The sequence below is a fragment of the Scatophagus argus genome, chromosome 3 (genome assembly GCF_020382885.2).
Source record: "Scatophagus argus isolate fScaArg1 chromosome 3, fScaArg1.pri, whole genome shotgun sequence".
Lineage (NCBI taxonomy): Eukaryota > Metazoa > Chordata > Actinopteri > Scatophagidae > Scatophagus > Scatophagus argus.
This window is the reverse complement of record NC_058495.1, coordinates 23,947,622-23,968,224: the sequence shown is the minus strand read 5'-3', so window position 1 is coordinate 23,968,224 and position 20,603 is coordinate 23,947,622. Positions and strand designations below refer to the sequence as shown.

Below are 20,603 nucleotides of genomic sequence, written 5' to 3'. Positions count from 1 at the left end.
TTAGATGGCATTTTGGATTTTAAACGGGTTTTACATTTTCAACACAAGCTACAACTTGCTTTGAAAGCTCAGCTCCACTCCGTCCACCGAGAAAGGCCATGAAATTCTGTTGAAAGCTTCAAGAAGAAGAAATAGAAATAAGCTGGGCCTGCAGGTTTATTTTAACTGTCATTGTCACTTTTGGTATTTGCTTTTTAATTTTGTTTCTTTCACCGTTCATTTTACCATGTGTATTTTTCTTTAAATCCCTTACACTGGGCCAGTATTCTTCTGTCAGGGCCTTTGTCGATCCTCCTCCACACCACCAGGTGGCAGTGACGCAGCTTCACGTGGTTGTCCAACCTTCTTTTCATTATGTCAAAGCAGCCTGATGACGTCTGATCGGAGCAGCACTTCCTGGTTACGGCAAAGCTAAGCTAGCAGCTATTTCGCTCCTCTCTGGTTGTTGGTGTTCCTCCTCCGCTCAGCGGGGTTCCATCTCAGTGTCTTCCCCTCGGCTTCAGTCAGTGACAGAAGGACGCTCAGATCAGACTTTCACCGTCAATCATCCGGGATGTCTTTCCTGGAGAAGCCGTCCCCTGGCAGGCTGCTGCTGGACGACACCGTACCCCTGACGGCGGTGATCGAAGCCAGCCAGAACCTCCAGTCCCACACGGTGAGTGTTTGCTGGAAACAAACGTCACTTAACCGTCAGCAATCTGTACCCGTAGCCGTAAACCTTTCACTCGTGGCCCAATGCTGGCAGACATGCGCCGCTGGCGGTGTGTTTAAAAGAAGTATTTAAGGGGGCGTTTGAGTCACTGCGTCACCAGTTCCATTGTCGGACACAGATGTAGAAGCTTAATTTTGTCTCATTTTCTGCATCGACCACACAGTGTGTCTGGTTACAGAAGTAGACTATTAAAGTATAAGTTCTCGTCAGATGAGAGTGAGATGGCGTTGAAATCTCTCTCGCCGTTTCGCCGTGGCAGCTGACCGTGGATCCTGAGCGCTGTCATTGATTAAGCAGTTTCCTGGAGGCTCCCCTGCACTCAGCAAACTGCTGATATAAAAGGATTGACACTCACTCACTGAAGGCCCAGGAGCCCAAACTGTCCCCAGAGAGTCCATAGACCCATCCGTGTGAATTACGCCAATACACTGGTAGCGAATTCCGCTTGGAGGTTTTACGTTTGTTGGTTCCTTGGGATACTAACAGACTTTTAGAATAACATGTATGAACGCTGTGAAATTTGTAATGATCGACTGAAACATACGTCCTCTCAACCAAATTCCTATAATAAAGCCTTTTTTTATTATTCGACCCCGATTGACAGCTTTCTGCTTACATTTTAACACCGTGAGACCTTTATAAATGGTGAGATTTAATTGAAACAGTTTCCGCTTCATGTATGTTACTAATGCCGAATCGAAGAGAGGGTATATTTATATATCTAAGTCTTGTTAAAAATGCCACGTGTGTGCTGAAATCCATGGAAACAAGAAATTGAACAAGACATTTGATTTTCTAGCGGAGTTTGGTGTTGCATTCCTCCAACATTAAAAGCCAGTGGTGTCGAGGCACAAACCCTATATACATTCTTGCTTTGTAGTAAAATATGTACTTTGAACTCGTTTCTATAGTTAAAAACAGTGTGACCACCAGGAGAAAAGAAAAGCTAGACGGCCACCATCTGTCCGATAATAGGCGCACAACTGTGGCGCGTTTGTTGTTGACAGTCCGGCTGAGATCAGCTGAGCTGGCCAGTTAGCTTAGCATGCCAGTGACAACCATAACGCCGCAGGGGAGACTGGTGCTGGTACAGCTATTAGATTTATATATTTATGTGATTATTTTAAACCCTTACATTTCTCAGCATTGGTAATATTTGTACAAAGTTGCTGCTTTTTGTCTACCTTTATCAATCCACTGTGAAAAAACCCAAAACAGCAGCTCTCTGGTAATTCACAACAAAATGATTGTAGATTTGTTGTATCCAGATCTATCTGTCAGATGAATTTCCAGAACTTCTCAACATGTCCTCAGGCAGTTCCAAAGTAAAAGTGATACCGTGAGCTCAGGCCTGCACATACTGTGACATTGTGTCTGGGCAGGACAGAGTTGACGTCTGTTTCAGGCTTCCAGTCAAGGACGGGTGAATTTACTGCTAATTACAAGTCCCTGACCAGAAGGAAACAAGGTGTAAGAGACTCGGCACACAGGCTGAAGACGTTGTTGTCTCTCTGCGTGTTTCTCTCCATTTACTATGGAATAAACTCAACTTAATGTTTTGTTGATACACACAGAGACATAATTATTTGGCAGCAATGCTGTCGTCCACAAATGCAAAACAATTCAAAATCACACAGGAGTTTGACATTTTTACTAAAATGAATTACAAAAACATCAACAGTGTGCTGTGAGGGCCACTTCACTTCACTTCACTTTGTCCAGATAGACTCTACTATCATTGTTAATTTGACAGGGACACTTTGATTTGTCTTAACTCTTTTCGTACAGCTACTTCACCTTCAGGTATGTGCTGATACCAGTGCTTTCATTTTCTCACTGAGATCATTTATGTTGGGTAACACGGGGACAGGGATTACTGTGGCACTAGGAAACGGAGTCTGAAACTTGACTGGATGAATGCAGCAGAAACACTGAGTTATATAACCCTGACTGAACTGTAATTAGTGTGGGTCAGCCGCTTTGCTTAATAAGATCAGTGCTGCTGCTGGTATTGATTCAGCATATTTCTGCATCCTTGTTGTTTGATATTCCCGTTTTTCACGGCTTCCACAAGCTGCAGCTCAAGTTCTTTACGTAAGACATAAAAAGCCATTAAGGAAACGTTCAAATGAAAGGAGTGCTGGAAAGGAAGGCAGAGTGTGTCAGCAGGAATTGGACTGTCAGAGGACTGAGAGGAGTAGATTAAAGGGAAATTCCACATTTTAACATTAGTTCTTGTTTTTCAAGTTTTGTCTGTCATCTCACCGGTTCAGAAACACTTCACTAAGCAGCTGCAAACATGGTGATATGATCGGATCCTAACCACTAAAACAGAAAGCAAACGCACTTGAAATGTGAACCCTTTGATTTTTTTTATTTTTGGAGATTGATTTTGGAGGGAAAAATCAATGTATTTATTTTAAAAGTAAAAGTCACAGCATTGCATTTTTCACCATGATTTTTTGTTTTAAGTTACAACTTTATATCCACAAAGTTGCATGTTTTCACAGGAAAGCTCTGATGGCTTTACTTTTTTGGTTCTATCTTGTAATATTACATAATCATCTAAAATCCCAGATTGTTCTAATGGTAATGTTTTTTTTAAATAATGTCGTAAACTTACTTGTGCAACATTATAATTTGTTTCTCACTGTTTTTTCCTCAGAAAATTGAATTTATTAGCATGCAGTTAGGACATTTTCACCTTAAATATTTTTTTTTAATCATAGAATCCATTATTTACTTTTAGTAAATATACTGAATTATTTCCCCTAAAATCTGATTATTTTCATAACTTTGCACCTTCTTCCTCACAATATTCTGATTTTATTCCCAACATGCTTACAGCTTGCTTGCTGTCAGACAACACACACAGTTGCAGCCGTTTAAACCCTAAAGGATAATTCCACCTTTTTTCACTGCAGCCCTCTGTGTTGTCTCATTGTTTCCAGTATTTATATCCCTTAGCAGTGTTTTGATGACTCCCTTCTTTCTTATCTCTCAGGAATACATCATCCGAGTCCAGAGAGGCGTGTCTTCAGAGAACAGCTGGCAGGTAAATGCACCAATAATAACCTTTCATCAGAGTTCACCTGGGATAAACTGTGGCAACTCTGAAAGGCCGATCAGTGGGTTGGTTCGGCAGAAAAACCGACCAGCGAAAATATCTCAGATCGTTAGACCGCTAAGAATGTGTCAGGAAATGAACCCACCGATCACAGCTGTTTCGTCAGTAACTGATCGGTGCGTGTGTGTGTGCGTGTGTGTGTGTGTGTGTGTGTTGCAGGTGATTCGACGTTACAGTGACTTTGATCTTCTCAACAGCAGCCTGATGGTGAGTACACTGATACAGAAAAGAGTCCGGTTCTCAGTGACTCAGCCCCATAGATGACACTAGTAACTAGTGGCCATCGGTGGTCAGGATGTTGTGGATGACACAGTAGGAGGGCTTTCATATAATAATAACAGCAGACTGTTCTCTTAAAATGTAAGTCTGTAAGTCCACATTTACAGACACAAACACCCACTGCCACACACGTCAGCTTCGTCTTAACCAATCTCCTTCCTGTCTGGGAAAGCTCAGTGGCAGTTTGTTACGACATGCTCAAAGCTTTGCTGTTGTGTCATGTATTTCCCAGAAATTTCAACCGGCACTGTTTACAGGGCGGTTTGATGATCGTTTCTGTACAGACTGACTGTTGGTTTTGGATTAGAAATTGCAAATGCAAGCAAAGTTCTTCTGCAAACAATTATTTTTTGTGTGAAATCTTGTACGTGTTTTACCTCGTTCAGCCTCCAACAATCAGTCAAATGATGCAGGGACTCTCAGACGTAAAACTGCTCAGAACTCAGAAACATCTCAAACTTGTGACCAGAGGTTCATGGTAGATACTGTCTGCAAAAACTGCACTTCTAACTAAGCAAGATAGTCTCAGATTTAAATTTGAATCTAGTCTGACTTGTGTGTGTGTGTTTTAATAGCTCGTTGCTGACTTAATTCAAGTAAATGTTTGTTGTCTAGTTTTGTTATCCAGAAACAAGAGCAGCGCTAATCAAATTTCAAGTGTTTCCATCATGTTTTAATACTTCTGTTGGGTGGACATCTGGACTTTTTAAAAATAAATCATATCAAGAGAAACTCGCTCACTGCACTGACTGCACAATTTGCTTTGTTTCAGGCAAAAAGAAAGCCATATATCTAAAATGTTTTGGTTTATTTTGAAGGGTTACATTCTGAAAGTTGTGGTCTTTTGTTGTCTGATTCAGACGTGCTATCAGAATCAGTCCAGGTTGAGATCTTCGTCGGGTTCCACAGTGTAATCAGCGAGCTGCGATGTTCCACAGTGGAGCAGATCTCACTTTGTGGTGTATGTGAGATTGTCCTGCTTGTGATTTGTCTCATGGTTTGGTCACATTCCTGGATAACAGGAAGTTAGCAGTTTTTCTGCTGAGGTTTCATCTGCTCATTTCCTTTTGGGGGTCTCTCGCTGACCTCCAGTCATCTTTAGTCCACATGCAGCAAAACTATCCGAAGCTTGCAGTTTGTGTCTCTGTGTTTTTCCAATTCAGCTTTCTTCTAATTACATCATTGAAACAGTTAGAAAAGGATGATGATGGATAAAAGACAATGCGTCCCTCCATTTGTATGAACAGTCCTCTGTCTCTCTCTCTCTGTAGGTGTGTGGCATCAGTCTCCCTCTTCCTCCAAAAAAACTCATTGGAAACATGGACAGGGAGTTCATAGCAGAGAGACAGAGAGGACTGCAGACCTATCTGGACTTAATTACCCAGCATCCCCTGCTCTCCAGTTCGCTGTTTGTCAAGAAGTTCTTGGACCCCAACAACTACTCTGCCAACTACACAGGTGTGTTCCTCCATTTTCACTTTGTCTAACGGGAATTTAACGTCAGGTACTGTTCGTAAGTACACTTTGTGGGTCCTGTATGAACTTTATGCACACGCAAGAATGTAGTTAATTCATAAAGCTAAACACTATTTATTATTAGTATCATGTATTAGTATTTGTTATGTTTAAATATGTAGATGGTCAACAAAAAATATTTTTCATCATATGCACACAAAATGTTAAGGACTGCACAGATTTTTAAATACGAGCAGTTTGTAAATTGTAAGTTAGAGATGTTCAAAATGGAAAGTGTGGCTTTTTTTTTTTTTAAGTTGACAGTTGTTGCATTTAGCATCCACAGAAACCACACCAAGCAACATGACGGAGGACCTAATATAAGCAAGAAAATAATCTGCCTGCCTGTCTGTCTGTCTGTCTGTCTGCCTGTCTGCCTGTCTGTCTGCCTGTCAGAGATCGCCCTGCAGCAGGTCTCCATGTTCTTCAGGTCGGACCCGAAGTGGGAGGTCCTGGAGCCTCTCAGAGACATCGGTAAGACTCGGAGTGAAAATTGCTTTTTCAGAATGATCAGACTGCTCAAACTAACAGAGACATTCAGTTTACTGTGATTCCATATACGATCATTGTTGTAATGAAATATAATATTATGCGAACTTTTCTGATCTCTTTTTAAATGCAAACTTTGCTGTCACTTCCCTCTGTCACTTTAAAGCATTTAAAAGAAACCAGGCTGTTCTGTAAAGGGGAGTCATGTGAGTGACTGATGATTGATTCAGTTACTCTGTGGATGACCTTAACCAGGGAAGTTGTTCACATGACCCGAGCATTGATTTATAATCAAACGGCTAGAAGGCATTTAATCAGAGCGATTAACAAGCACTGTTCTCAACTCTCCGTTTAAGACGAACTTGGAGATGGCACATTGTTGTGAGACTTTTACAAGAAAACCCATTTCTGTCCGTTAGAGATTTCACATGTGCTCAGATACTGAAGTGGTCACACTAATCTCAGGTGTCCGCCCTGAAACTGTGCTGATTGTTAAGATCTTCTGTGCTGCCTGGTTGAACGTGTGCGTGAAGCCTCCACGTTTTAGAACCTGTAGCTTCTTTGCAGCAGCATCCATATTTGCTGCGTTGTAGTCCGCCACAAGCTCGTTGGGTCTGATGATCCTGATTATATGAACCGGGACACACATGGAGGTAAACTGCAACTTGGCTGGTTCGAAGAGGCGAACAAGTGCAAGACGGTAATTTTAGTTTGTAAGAGGAAGAATGTGTTTCCTCTTCTGTCAGAAGTGTTGCTTCTGCATTATATTTAAGTAACTAACAAAAGTCTAATGTTTAAATCTTATCGGCAGAGTTACAAATGAAATGAGATGATGTTTATTTTTCAGGCTGGAGGATCAGGAAGAAATATTTTTTAATCAAAAACAAGGAGCAGCCCAAGGAGAGGTATCTGCTGAGCTGGGTGAGTGCAGTATAAACCAGCACACGTGACACGTCGTTCTGCTTCTCCGCACCAGAAATGCTAATGAGGAGTGCAATTTTCTCAGCGCATATGTTAAACTATTCAGTGTGGCAGCGCTACAGAAATATAGCACCAAAGTGCAACAAAAGACATTATTATCTGGGTCGTAAAATAGTGAGTTACCATCATCTTTAATTATGACAGACTTTATATGAGGTTCATGTGGTGCATCTAAACATTAAATATGTTTTTACATGTATTCTGTTATGCCCTATATTCATATAAATGTTGTCTATATGTGTAAATGCTGGAAGTTTGTTAATTTCTTCAGGTTTCAACCCTTCACAGTTTGCAAATCGATGTTGAAAATTAAGTTAATACTTTTTTAAAATGCAGTTTTCAGCCTTGTTGTGCAGTGACAGTTAAGACATTCTGTTCTATTCTACAATGAGTCATTCTGCATTAATAAATCTGTGGCACATTTAACCTTCTGAACCAGCAGGAAGGAGTTTTATGAATTTAGAAATGAACACACTGAAAAATGTTCCCCATTAAATTCTCAAATAAATCTCGTGAAATTCTTGCCTCGTAAAGACGACAGAAAAGAAGAAAAACTGACAGTGCAACATAACTTGGTGATGTCCACAGTCCAGATGAAATTCAGATTCCTTTAAACTGAATCAAGTGCAAGGCTGGGACTTTTGTTTATTTCTTATTTTCATTGCGGCGGATGTTTGTTGAACTGAAAACAGACTTAAAGGAAAACTTTTTATAGCCTTGAAATGCACTCAAGGATTAAACTTGATTTACTGAAGGATGTTCCCGAAAGCACAATTATTAAGCTAAATTATTTTTGTTTTTCAGCAAACCTGTGAACACTGTATATTGTAGTAAACAGTGTGTGTATTATCAGTCTGAGTAGTTGCTCGTGTGTGTGTGTTGTAGGTGGATTTGGGTCCTGATAAGTTCCTGTCAGACAAAGACCTGCAGTCAGCCATGAAGCTGCTGACCAGCCTCTCCGTATGTACACGATATGTTCTCCCTCTGCTGTCGCTGGTCACAACACTGGAATGCGACTTTTTGACATATGAAGAAATGGTTGTATGTGTAGATAATGTGAGAACAAACAGGAGCCTAAAACGAGCTGAGCCTCAGTAATTGCACTCTGCTTTGGTTGTCTGTGGACTGAGAGACGACCATCTCGACATCTAAAGCCAAGACAAGCTGTGTCGTCTGAAACGTAAATGTTCGCTGGTGAAATAGCCACAGCTAAGGAGAGCTGAAGCTAAAACTAAATTGTTTGTGATTTTTTTTTCTCCATTGTCATCACCTGTAATCGAAGCAGCAGCTTCCTCAGTTATCCCACATTACCAAATGAGGCAGCAGCCAAATCCAGTTAGGATGAAACATTATAAAAATTAGATTCTAGTGTAATTCCTGTTTTGTTCCGTTGAAGATACCCTTAAATCGCTTGTTGAAATCTCTTTGTATCTATATTGTCGTCTGCTGTTTGTAAACACATGACTCATCGAATAATTTTGTATGAATCTGTAAATTTTTCCATATTATGCCTTTAAATTAGACTGTATTGATTTCACTTTGAATGTTAATACAGGACACGCAGAAACTGAGCAAAACCGAGATAGATTTAGTTCTAATGGATGTGAATAATCCTCCTCTTCCTCTTCTTCCTCTCTAGACTCCATATCTCTGTCCACTGTTGTTCTCCAGCACCAGTGAGTCTTCAGCTCTGCTCATCCGGCCGTTCAGTGAGAGAGGCTCTCTGAGAGACCACATCTGTAAGGTAGGCAGGTGTGGAGTAACAGTAGTGCTTCGGCCAAAGTGCTCGTTAGATGGCTGAACAGCACGCGACCTGCCGTCACTGCACTCCGGCGCCAGTAGAAAGTAGTTCCATAGTAAACTGTTGCCCCCCCGTCCTCCCTCCAGGCGAAGCCCAGAGAGAGTTACCTCAAGAAGTACTGCAACCCGAAGAAGAGTCAAGGCCTCGAGCTGCAGCACATAAAACTGTACGGCCGTCAGATTCTGGAGGTGAAACTTGTCTAAACACATACACACACACGCAAAGGAACAAACCACACACCACACAGTGTTATTGGAGGTGTGTGTGTGTCTGTATGTGTGCAGGGCCTGAAGCTCCTCCATGATGGCGGCGTATTTTTCGGTCACCTGCACGCATCCAATGTAATTGTGGATGACGGCGTGTGTCAACTGTTGGATGTAGAGAACGGCATGCTGGGAGTTCCCTCTGCACTGCGACCCGCCTTCACCCAGTTCAGGAAGATCAACGTACGTAAACGGTTCGCTTGGGGAGCATTAATGTTGTCAGCCTCACTCGATAATTAGATCAAATAAGGTGATAATAAGCTTGTAATACTATGAAAAAAATCTTAAAAATCCTCCAGATTCTACCTGTGATGAGTGAGCCATAAACAAAATATGTATGCAAACAGCTTATTTTGTGTGTGTGTGTGTGTGTGTGTGTGTGTGTGTGTGTGCGCGCAGTCCACGGAGAGCATTGACGTCTTCTGCTTCGGACATTTGCTGTACGAGATGACGTACGGCCGACCGCCAGACAGCATCCCCATTGATCAGTACCCCGATGTCCCCTACACAACTGTGGGTCAGTTTATGCACACACACACTTGCACACACGCGCACACTCACACAAACAGATGTTGTCATGTGTCTCATTAGTACCTTCAGATGTTACGACATCTGGCCCTGAAACATCAAATTTACTGAAATGTGTCTCTGTGGTTCCCAGTGTGAACAATTAATTTATTGTGTGTGTGTGTGTGTGTGTGTGTTCAGTGTCAGTGCTGCAGTCCATTCTGTCCACAGAAGCCTGTAAGAGCGGGATGCCAACAGTGTCGCAGCTCGTGCAGACACCGTGAGTTCACCTGCTTTCGATGCTGTCCTGTTGCACATCCAGTCTGTCAGTCAGGTGGTGACGCATCCTGATGCGTTTTTACGTCCACCATAAGTGGTGTAAATGCTTCAGTCCCCCTTTCTCTCCATTGTGCTCTATCATCCGCACTGTGTTGCAGTAAACTCTACAGACTGGGAGCTGTGGGCTGTCATTTGATCTCATGTTTATTTTCTCTTAAAAGCTGAAAGTGAACAAAAAAAGTCATTATCACACATCCTTAAGAGAAAAAGACAGTTCTACGTTTATGCATATTATTCCCTTGAACGTAAGCAATTGTCTGTAATTTGAAGCAGCTTTTTGTTGCTGAGGAGTCACAGTTTGTGTTTTGCAGGCTATTTTGTGACGTCCATCTTCAGCACTCAGAAAAACTCCAGATCAAGGTGAGAGGCTCAGTCTGACGCCGCTTTTGTCAATGCATTTACAAGGTTTTACTTTATAATATTTACACTGATAAAACGAAGAAAAAATAGCAAACGCCTGAACTGCTCTCCAGGTTCCCAGCAGGCTAAAAGAGGCTCTGAAGACGGCGAAGGAGAGTCTGGAGAGGAGGCTGCAGGAGGAGCAGAGGGTGGTGCGTCACAAGTCTCATTTTACATCTTTCTCTCTTTTATAACACCGAGCAGGTCGCTTCCTTGCTGTGTCCAGAAACGCAAGTTTAGACTCTACCATGAAAGCCATATAGCAACAACTCTGGAAAATGCTATCAGTTTCTCATCTGAGACTGATTTTCTTTGGTGCATGTTGCAAGCATCAAATTCAGAATTACTTCCAAAAAGAGAAGAGAAAAAAAAAGACAAAGTTTAACATTTTTCTCACACTCTGGTGAAAGCATTTTGAGTCCGCTCTTCAGCAGTGACGCTTGCAGGTTTCATGAAAAGGTTGCACAGTGCAGCTCGTGGCTTGTAAATATGAGGTTCGCTGTGTGTATGGAGGATAATGTTGTGCATTATTGTTGGACTGAAGCTCCACCAGCACAGGAGGCTGACCCGAGCTCAGTCTCACCACGGCTCAGAGGAGGAGAAGAAGAGGAGGAAGATTCTGGCGAGGAAGGTAGGCAACAGTCTCCCACACAAAGAAACTGTCTGAATACCGATGTGAAAGCACGTGTTGGCCGGCTCATGGGATATGTTGGTGTTTTGCCTTTGTTAGAATGACGAGGCGCTCAGATTTGGTTACAGTGAATTCTAAAACAATGTTGTGTTTCTGTCTTAACAGAAATCCAGACAGTCAGCTTATGAAAATGAAGAAGATCTCTCTGTCAGGAACAACAATAACTCCGGTAGGTCACATCATCGGTTAACTAGTATGTACAGCAAGTGAACGCACCTGCTGTGCCTTGAAGGTGTTGTTTTAGCCGTGAGCCAACAATAAGAAACCGGTGGGGATGACTTTGTCTGTTTTTTCTGTCTGTCTCCAGGTTCTGGAGCCAGTTCCCCTCCCACATGCCCCTCCTCCCCCACTCCCCCATCCACCACAGGTATGCCGCTCTGTCCGCCTGTCTGTCTGTCTGTCTGTCCTCTCATCTGTCTGTTCTGTCTTTCTGGTCTCCCACCCATCTATCTTCTCTGTCTGTCTCCTTGCATTTCTGTCCCCATCTGTCTGTCCACCTGTTTGGGAAAGTTATCGGACAGACTTGTCTGGCTCCCCCTTGTGGTAAAAACCTGCTGAGGCTAGGCTCAGATCACTAACAGCATATTTGTCATTAACTCTGAATGTGTGATTATGAAAACTAATTGTTTGACTTGACTTGGTCTGTCTCTTCACCTCTTCTCTTGCCATACGGTTACCTGGTTTTCAGACAGGTATCTGTCTCTTCTGTAGCAGTGTATCTTATTCACTCTCTGGCGAGCTGGACGCAGGACGGGAAACACTGATGTTTGATTTTATTTATTATTAAATTATAAGTCTGGTGATATTGCTGTCTTTTCTTACTAATAACAAATCCCATTAAACACCCAAAGCAACAATGTGTTAACACAACTATTGGTTGTGTGAAACACCATCTAACTATGCACAAATATTGTAAATATTGTAAAATACAGAATATCACCAGACTTAAGTTTTCACAACATGCTGACATGAATGCGACATCAGTTTCTCACCCTGATATTAGAGTCTCCTCTCCTGTCCTGTCCTTGTTTCCTCCTCCTCCTCTCCTCTCATCTCCTTCTCTCCTCTTGTCTCCTCCTCTCCTCTCCTCTCCTCTCCTCTCATCTCATCTCCTCTCCTCTCTTCTCCTCTCCTCTCCTCTCCTCTCGTCTCGCCTCCTCTCTTCTCTCTTCTCCTCTCCTCTCCTCTCGTCTCGTCTCGTCTCGTCTCATCTCGTCTCTTCTCCTCTCCTCTCCTCTCCTCTTCCCTCCACTCCTCTCCTCTCCTCTCCTCCCCTCTAGTCTCCTCCTCTCCTTTCCTCTCCTCTCCTCTCGTCTCCTCTCCTCTCCGTCCTGGTGATACTGTGTTAATGCTGATTGGTCCACTGAACAGATAACTGTCATCTCCCCCTCTCTCTTCTCCCTGTGCCGTCTCCACCATAGAGCATGCTCCATTCTGACCGTGTCATTGGGTAAAGTAAAATGTCAATTTATACTGTCAGTGATGATGATGATGATGAAGGCCGCTGGTGGTTTTTAAAGCTGCCGTACACCCTGTATTCACAGCAAGCTCCTGGTCACAGAGATCTGCCTCATGCACCTGATCTCACCTAATGAAAAGAGAGTCTGTGGGTCCAGCACAGACAGCAGCACAGGTTAAAGTTACAGCTCACTGTGGAGATTTTCGGACGCTGAAAACTATTGAAACTTATGTAAGAAGAACAGATAGAAAATATAGCCGAACCGATAAAGGATTTTGTAGCTGATACTGATATCGATATTTAAAAAATACAAATATACATAAACACATAATGGAAGCATTTTTGGTTGTGTATCAGTGTTGCAAGATACTGAGTGGAACATTTTGAAGTAAAAGAACTAAAATCTTCCCGGGTGGTAAAACTACGTGACGGTGACACCAGAAGATGATGGCCAGCGTGGCATCTTCGACTCACCAGCTTGAGGACAGTTAATCAGATGAATTTCTAAGTAAGCGCACTGAAAGTAGAAATTTGTCAGTGGGACGAGGCCTGCTGAGATCTGAAGTGAAGAAGCTTCTTCTCTGTATCAGTGAGTCGCTGCTTGCCTGGAAGAGGGTGTACGCACATCTTTCTAAAAACCTCACAATCTGCAATGATGTCCAGACCTCCCTGACAGTCCGACTCCTCCCCCGATTCAGACCTGCTCTTCTCATTGGAGATTGTGATTTGTCAGTTCTGTCTGTCTGCTTGGTCTGTCAGTCATAGCATGTCTGTTTCTGTTTTGTCTGCTTGTCTGTCTGTGTGGGACGTGGTGTCACAATGGAGACATGTTGGATCTTTGAACGTTGTTTATTACTTTTGTCCTACACTATTAACTGTGGAATATCAGTTTGTTTGGCACATGTAGATTTTCTTCCAGGTTTTAGAGACCAAACACAAATCTTTTGTTTAATAATTAGATGATACTTCACGTCTGCAAGCATCTGAAAGGGCCAGATAAAAAAATGTGCTTTCTTTATACTACCAGGTTTTCATTTTTGAGCACATCGTTTTTATCTCGACTCGTTTTTATCAAGCTTCTCAGATTAGGAGATCAGCCTTCACTGGCCAATTGGATCGATTTTCTTAGTGAAGACGTTCTTTGCCTGTACAACAAAAATTTCTGCGTTTTGAATTGTATCGCTGTCTGATATGACAAGCTGCCAGTGTTTAAAGCTCTCACAGGACTTTTGTGCTGAAAGTCACAGCTCACTTCACTAACTTTAGTCCTAGTTTAACTTTCAGCTCTTTCAGCAGGAATTCTGAGATGCATGATAAATATGAGACCAGACCATTTGTTTTTAGACTGGTTTTCTTCCTTCCAGCTTGCCATTGGTTTCAGTTATTAGGTTAACACGCAGGAGCTAAACAACCTGCTGGAAATTACTGACCACTGTTGATGTTTAGTCGCCCTAAATCTTCATGTTGGTGTTGGCGTGTGCTTGCAATGCATCGCATCACGTAAATTAGAAACAGATTATTCTTTAGATATTGTGCCGGCGTGTGATTACAGATCTGAGCAGATTTCACTGAGCACTGATCTGACACAGCTGATCACAGAGGTGTCGCTGAGAGTGAAACTGCAGACTGAAGAGTCACAGCCAAAACACCAAAGGCCACTGTGGGCGCCAAACGTAATGGAAGTCAGTTTGCTCCACTGCCATCCTGGAGATAATTCATCACCGCTGCAGGCTTTAATGGTTCTGCACATGTTAAATTATTAAAGCTAATCTTTAAACGTGTTTACCACAGCCAGGACTTTCCACAGTGAATATCATCTTCAAAACATGCCAACTGTCCCCTGCAGTGATGAGTTTCTCCGGGTTTGGTTCCCATCCATCAGACTGACGGATGTCCTTTTCATTACGTTGCAGATAATTCACTGTGCCGTCACGCAGAAGGCGGAGTCTGTGGACTCCATTCGCAGCTTTTGGCCTCTGCTTTAGCTACATGTTGGAGCTCTGCAGCATTTTGTTTCCCTGCCTGCAATCACTGGGTTTCATTCAGTTTGGGAACACAAAATGGCACAACTGAAAGAGATGTACCAGGTTTAGATTCAGTTCACCATCAGTTCACTCTGTTGTTCAAAGTGATTCTGACAAAGCAAGTTCAAAGGGAATTTGTCTGGAAAACACAGGAGCAGCTCATTTAGTACATAACAACAGAGCCACAGCACCTGAATATAAGTCCCAGAATTCATTGCTGTTAAAATGATCCAGTCGAAGGGCTTCAAATTGTTTCCGTGTGGCTGATGGTGAGGTGAAGTTAGAGGTCGCAGCTCATGGAACTTGTTTGATAGCTTCATGTTTGGATATTGGATCATTTTGATATGAATGCTCTAGAACTCTGACTTCTTTCCTACTCCATAGCAACAGCTACTGAGGCTCATGGGTACTGTAGTTTTTAGAGCTGTTATGCATACGGGAAAACAAGATGAAACATTTCCAAAAGTATTTACTTTAAGATCCACTGGGCCCCTTGACCACTTATTTTTAAATAGGGTTTTGAACCTCAGTACTCAGTTTTGCTACTGACCAATGTGTGTTTATATTATCAAAAACTGTTAATTACACAAATTGAAAGTTAGGTTGAAACTGATGGTGGATTGAGTTCAGCCTGGGTGCTGATCTGCAGGTGCTGGTTTCACAAAGATAACTCTCTCCAGAAACAGTGGTAGCACTTTTTATTAATTAATCCAGCCTCAAAGCTTGTAGCTGACAGCTTTAGAAAAAGTTAAATACTTTACTAATGCTTTATGTGACAGATACAAGCCATTAATTATAACGGATAGTGAAGTGAAGACGACAGTTTAGTCAAAAACTGTACTCCTGTGCACATTCATAAATCCACGTATATAATAAATAAAAATATATGTATCATGTCTGTGTGTTTGCCACTCAAATTTGGATTTTTTTGGTTGTTCAAAATCCTCTGAGTGCACCACACTTATCAGCCTTATTAGCTCACAGGATTAAACCTCCAAAGACGTTCCCTGCTGGCTTATTAAAAGGGAATAAAACCTGTGACCTTTTGTGGATGAGCTTATTCTTGACTTGACTATGAATTGAGTATTTTTGACTATTTGTTGGGGTATTTTTACCCAAAAGTGGCTCTTTTTAATGACCTCTTAATGATTTGTGCAGCAGCAGCAAATTATTTGTTAAATATCAGCTAATTAAGGCTGATATTTAATTTAATCAATTAATTGGTTCAAGCTCTTTTTAAAACTAGTGTGATATTGTCTATTAAAACTACCAACAGTGAAGAGTTTTCTAATTTGTGTGAACTGACCCTGATCTGAAGCTGAAGTGCAGTGAGACTGTGTGTCGTTATGAACAGCAAAGAGGCGCAAACAGGATGCAAACACATTCCCGTCTTGAGTTTTATATGACTACTTCTTATCTCTCATTAGACTAGTTAAACTTTAAGCAAAAGTACAACTGGCGTCAGTCGTTAGACCGTTTTAACTCATCTTTGTGCAAACAGCTCCTGAAGAAAGTGAGTGTTAACCAGAAAGCGGTGGTGTTGTTTTCTCACACCTTTCCCTCCTCTCTCTTTCACCCAGGAGCCCAGACTGCTCCTCCCCCTCCTCCGCCTCCTCCTCCTCCCCCTCCCACGCTGAACTCCTCCTCCTGTCCCCCTCCTCCTCTGTCCTCCTCTGACGGAGCGGGAGGAGGTCGTGCCGCCTTGCTGAGCTCCATCCAGACCTTCAGTAAGGGCAAACTGAAGAAGGCCGAGACCACCGACCGCAGCAAGCCCATCATCTGATCCCGCCCACCGCCGTAACCTCTTCTCAACTGGGAAGCTGTCACCATGGCAACACAACCGACCCGCTGGTTCTACACTGTGGTCTGGACTGCCTCATGTTATCTCTCCTTGAGATGTGGAAAGGAATCACTAACAAAAAGAATCCAAGTACCGTTTTAGTTTTTAATCACTTTTTCTGCTTTTAAATTTTTAAAGTCTGTTGCTGTGGTTAGAGAAAGTAGAGGATGGGTGGGTCTGTTCTTTAGGTGCCTGAAGGTTTGTTTCATCTGACTGCTTTGTTACTACAAGACATCCACCGGGCTCAAGATAAAAAAGATGGTAAACTCAAATCTGAGTCTGGTGAGCATTTCTGGTTGACGCGGTGCTTCAGCAGGCAGCCAGCTGGCTTCTTTTCTGCCCTTCAGGCTCATAAAAGTGGCAGTTGAACGTTTGGTATTTGAACTTTTAGAGCCACTGTGGACTCTTCATCCTGCTGGATGATGAGGCTGGATTTCCTGGGTAAGTGCTCTGACGCCGTCGTGGCACTGTACCGATCCTGGAGCAGCAGAGAAACTGGCCCAAAGTCCAGCTTTCCTTCTCTGAAAACATCTCTGAACTCGGCATGTGGACTCGAGGCTCTGCTGGGTCTGCTTCACTGCAGAATGTCAGCGAATCACGATGGTTAAGTTATTTCTGTCTGTAATTAAGTCCCTGAAACCTAATTTTCTTGGGGAAAAAAAATGAAAAAGATTTCTGCATCTTGAAATGAGAAAGTTAAGGCACATTACAGAGGAAACAAATTAAAAATTCTTAAACGTTTAGATTTGTTATTAAAAAGTTAAAGACTTAAATTACAGACAAAAATGACTTGATAAGAGGGCCGCTTGTTGCATGGTGTCTGATGCTTGACAAGCCTTAACCACAGTCAAACTGGGGTGGTGAAATGTCCTGATTAGTTGGACACAGATTGATTATGAGCAGCTGTTTCAGACATTCAAACATGTAAGAGTGAACAGTTTGCACGAGGTAGGTCGCAAAATAAAGAGCAGCACATAATCTGACAAAGCAGCTAAACACGATGCTACAAACTACAGTAAGTTTCCATCCATTAATATTTTGCACATAAAAAAGCTGAGCACTGCAGATGTAAAAAAAAAAGAAAGAAAAGAAAAAAAAGAAAAAAGTGAAACCTGATCCTTTCAACTCGTAATATTTTCTTAATGGTAGTCAGTAGAAAAACTCATTAATATGTATTCACTTTTGCCAATTTTTTGGAAATTTGGTTAAAATTTGTGTCACATATGGATGGAAACGTCACAAATGGGATGTAAACAATCACAACGTGAATTTTTTTCTTATGTGTATTCATTATTTCTTCCTGATTTTTTTTTTTCCTCGAGTCCCAGTAGGACTGGATAGTAAGATTACAAAACTGCTGGAATTCAGAGATGCACAAATTTAGCTTTTTGTTCTTTTCGTTGTTCTTCACGGTGAACACATCGACATCATACTGTAACTTGTGCGTCACATTAACAAAGAATGCCATTGGATGTGTTTTGTTTGAAGTTAATTTAGCTGAACCTCAGTTGCTAAACATGGCAGAAAATAAGTCTACGGCCTTCCACTGGGGGTAGCGCAGCTGCTCTCTCCGTTGCAGATAACGGCCTTGTTCTGTGCAGCGTCAAACCTGCACTTTTGGTGTGAAAGCCTGTCAGATGCAGATAAACTGGTTAGACTTCCATACTGTTCTACATCAGAGCAATGTGTATCCACAGCGACGAGCCGCTCGCTTCTGATTGTATTCAGGGTCTGAAATGAATTTTCTCTCCACCGGCTCCTGTGGCAGGGAGTTAAAGTAACTTTACCCATAAGTTGCACCAGAATAAAAACGTATTATTCATCATGCGAAGCCCGTACTTCTGCTTTGGCATGTGTGGGCCCATTAACTTCAAATCACATACGCTTGGTGTCACTGCTCATTATTTTTGCATCATTTTTTATCACTTCCTTCCTTCAGGCTTTTCCCTTCCGTAATTTCACTTAAAACCAATTTGAATTTGAAACTTGCTACATAGAGAAAATCCATCACAGTCAATATTTGGTCACCTTTAGTTTTAGTTTTTTTTCTGATAACGTGGTTAATAAGTGGTAGACTTTTTAACCGCTCAGTCAGTTGTGTCAGCTGGTGTTAAGAGCTGCTCACTAAATGCCAAAGATCAGTCAAGGAGTCAAACCTGGAATAATCACATAGAATAATCACAGTTCATGGTTCATGCTTCTCCAAGGAATGACTTTCAGACCGTCTCTGCTCACAGGAGCAACATCAAGTTTCACATTTTCACAGAAATTTCTTTAAGTTGTTGGCAGCCTGGGTAGAAGGACACCAGTCATGTGCTGATCATCAGAGAAGTGACATGTTTGCCCTTTGAATCTGACTTGCAGACGTACAGGTTACAAGTGCTGCTAACTTTAACGTGGTTACCGTCCACAGAGCTTCGTTTAGCTTCATTTGGTGGCCGTTGAGGGTTCATTTCAGACCCCTATTGTGTTGATTCCTCTTTTTTTAAGTGTTTTGCTTTGTTTTAACTCTGTTGTTTTTTAATGTTTGTTGCTATGTTTCTTTTACTTTATTGTGCCATATGGATCTTTGTGCCTATGGGAATCTGAATGTTTTTTGTTATAATATTGTATTTGACAATATCTGTAACTGCAACATCGGTAGGCATGAAGCTCTGCCTGGTGAAGATATTAACGCTGTAGCACACAATATGATAGTATGTCGTTACTGGTGTTGGAGTTGGGACAAATCAACGTCTCTTGAGAAAGCAACTAAATTTCCATTATTCAGTTATTCATTTCTCTGTATATGTTGGAGCTTTTGTCACATGATCTGCATATGCAAATTTCCATTTTTCTGAGCTCCTCACTTCTCATCTGTGGTGGAAAATACTTAGTGACAAGTGGGCAACTCTGCCTGCTGAAGAAGATGGTGTGATATAATTCAAAGTTCCATAACGGCAACTAAATTGGCTTTTCTAATGTGTGTTTTCTCAGTTAGCTTGGAATAAAGACCAGCGAACAGCTAGCCTAGCTCAGCCTGAACACACAGCACTTTTGTATGGATTAAATAGATGAGAAATAACTTGATAATCAATGATTAAGAGGTGCTCATAGGCAGACAGAGGCAGGCTAGCTGTTTCCCCATTTGTGTTTGTGTTGAGCTAAGTGACTGTAGCTTTATATTTAATGGACAGATGTGAGAGTAATATCAATCATCTTGTCAAACCGAAATGCTGAATTATTTCTTTAAAAATGTGAGCTACCATGGAGTATCAGGGGAGAAGCACATCATAAGGCCACCGGGAACTGTTTTAGTCATGAATTTTGAACAGTGACATCCCACTCACCAGTGATTTCTACCTGACATACTGTGTGCTAAAGTGTTAGTGCATGTGGCAGACAGAGCTGCTTTTCATTGGAGCAGATTTTGTTATGAATCTTGAGCTCCGGTGAATCCTACCACCTGATGACTCTGATCACAGCAGTCCAAGTTTTAGCGCTCAGAGCGTGTGTTTTAAATGACTGCTCTATGTTGAAATTGTTTTTATTGTTCAGTGCAATCCGGTCCATGTCTTGAATGGTCATCATGTATAATTCAGAATGTTTTTTGTCTGCAGCACTTTACCCTTGAGGAGTGAAAATCCAGAGTTGTGTTTGTGTTTGTGAAAACAATTTGCAGAATGAGTTCAAAGTCCCAGAGGCAGCGCTGGATTATAAGTAAACTTGTATGAAAAAACACTTCAGTCTCCGGGTCATTTACAGTTACTACACACTAGATGCACCAGGTGTTTTGTCCCATTGTCACCTTTAGGTCTCCTCTACATTTAATGCAGCTGCAAATACCCCCTTTGTCAATAATGAAATAAAAAATCTAGCAAGCCTGTTGTGATGAAATGATTCCTGTATCAGCTGAATAAATATTTGATTAAAAAATGGTTTTATAAAATTGATAGTAAATAGTGTTTATTGCAAATGTGTGTGGTGAATTGTGTTTTTGACATGCACCTTAGAATTATGGAAGATTTAAAATGCATAAAAATACAATTCAAACAAATACAGCAAAACACTTAACACAATGTATTGTCTGTTTCCTTTTTATTCATGTAAAATAAAATACATCTCCTGAGCACTTCCTAGTGAAAAGCAGTGACAGTGCTTTGCATTTTTTATTGTCAGCTCTATTCTGCTCTCTGCA

The 20,603-nt window shown here is 41.7% G+C and overlaps 1 protein-coding gene across 3 annotated transcripts; it reads left to right on the top strand.

The window, feature by feature from the left end:
• Nucleotides 1-378: 378 nt before the first annotated feature.
• pxk (PX domain containing serine/threonine kinase) lies at nt 379-20,551 on the top strand. 3 transcript variants are annotated; one of them, XM_046384878.1, is made up of 19 exons: nt 382-655; nt 3,717-3,767; nt 3,999-4,046; nt 5,390-5,576; nt 6,030-6,107; nt 6,970-7,043; nt 7,989-8,063; nt 8,743-8,847; nt 8,991-9,092; nt 9,189-9,350; nt 9,567-9,684; nt 9,876-9,954; nt 10,325-10,373; nt 10,487-10,564; nt 10,957-11,043; nt 11,209-11,272; nt 11,411-11,470; nt 12,525-12,553; nt 16,167-16,307. In XM_046384878.1, the coding sequence occupies exons 1-18, from the start codon at nt 554-556 to the stop codon at nt 12,539-12,541; spliced, it is 1,536 nt and encodes a 511-aa protein (XP_046240834.1). In that variant the 5' UTR covers nt 382-553; the 3' UTR covers nt 12,542-12,553; nt 16,167-16,307. The 3 variants fall into 3 exon arrangements, with proteins under 3 accessions (XP_046240832.1, XP_046240834.1, XP_046240833.1); XM_046384876.1 differs by lacking the exon at nt 12,525-12,553 and having other exon boundaries at nt 379-655; nt 16,167-20,551; XM_046384877.1 differs by lacking the exon at nt 16,167-16,307 and having other exon boundaries at nt 12,525-15,482.
• Nucleotides 20,552-20,603: the final 52 nt, after the last annotated feature.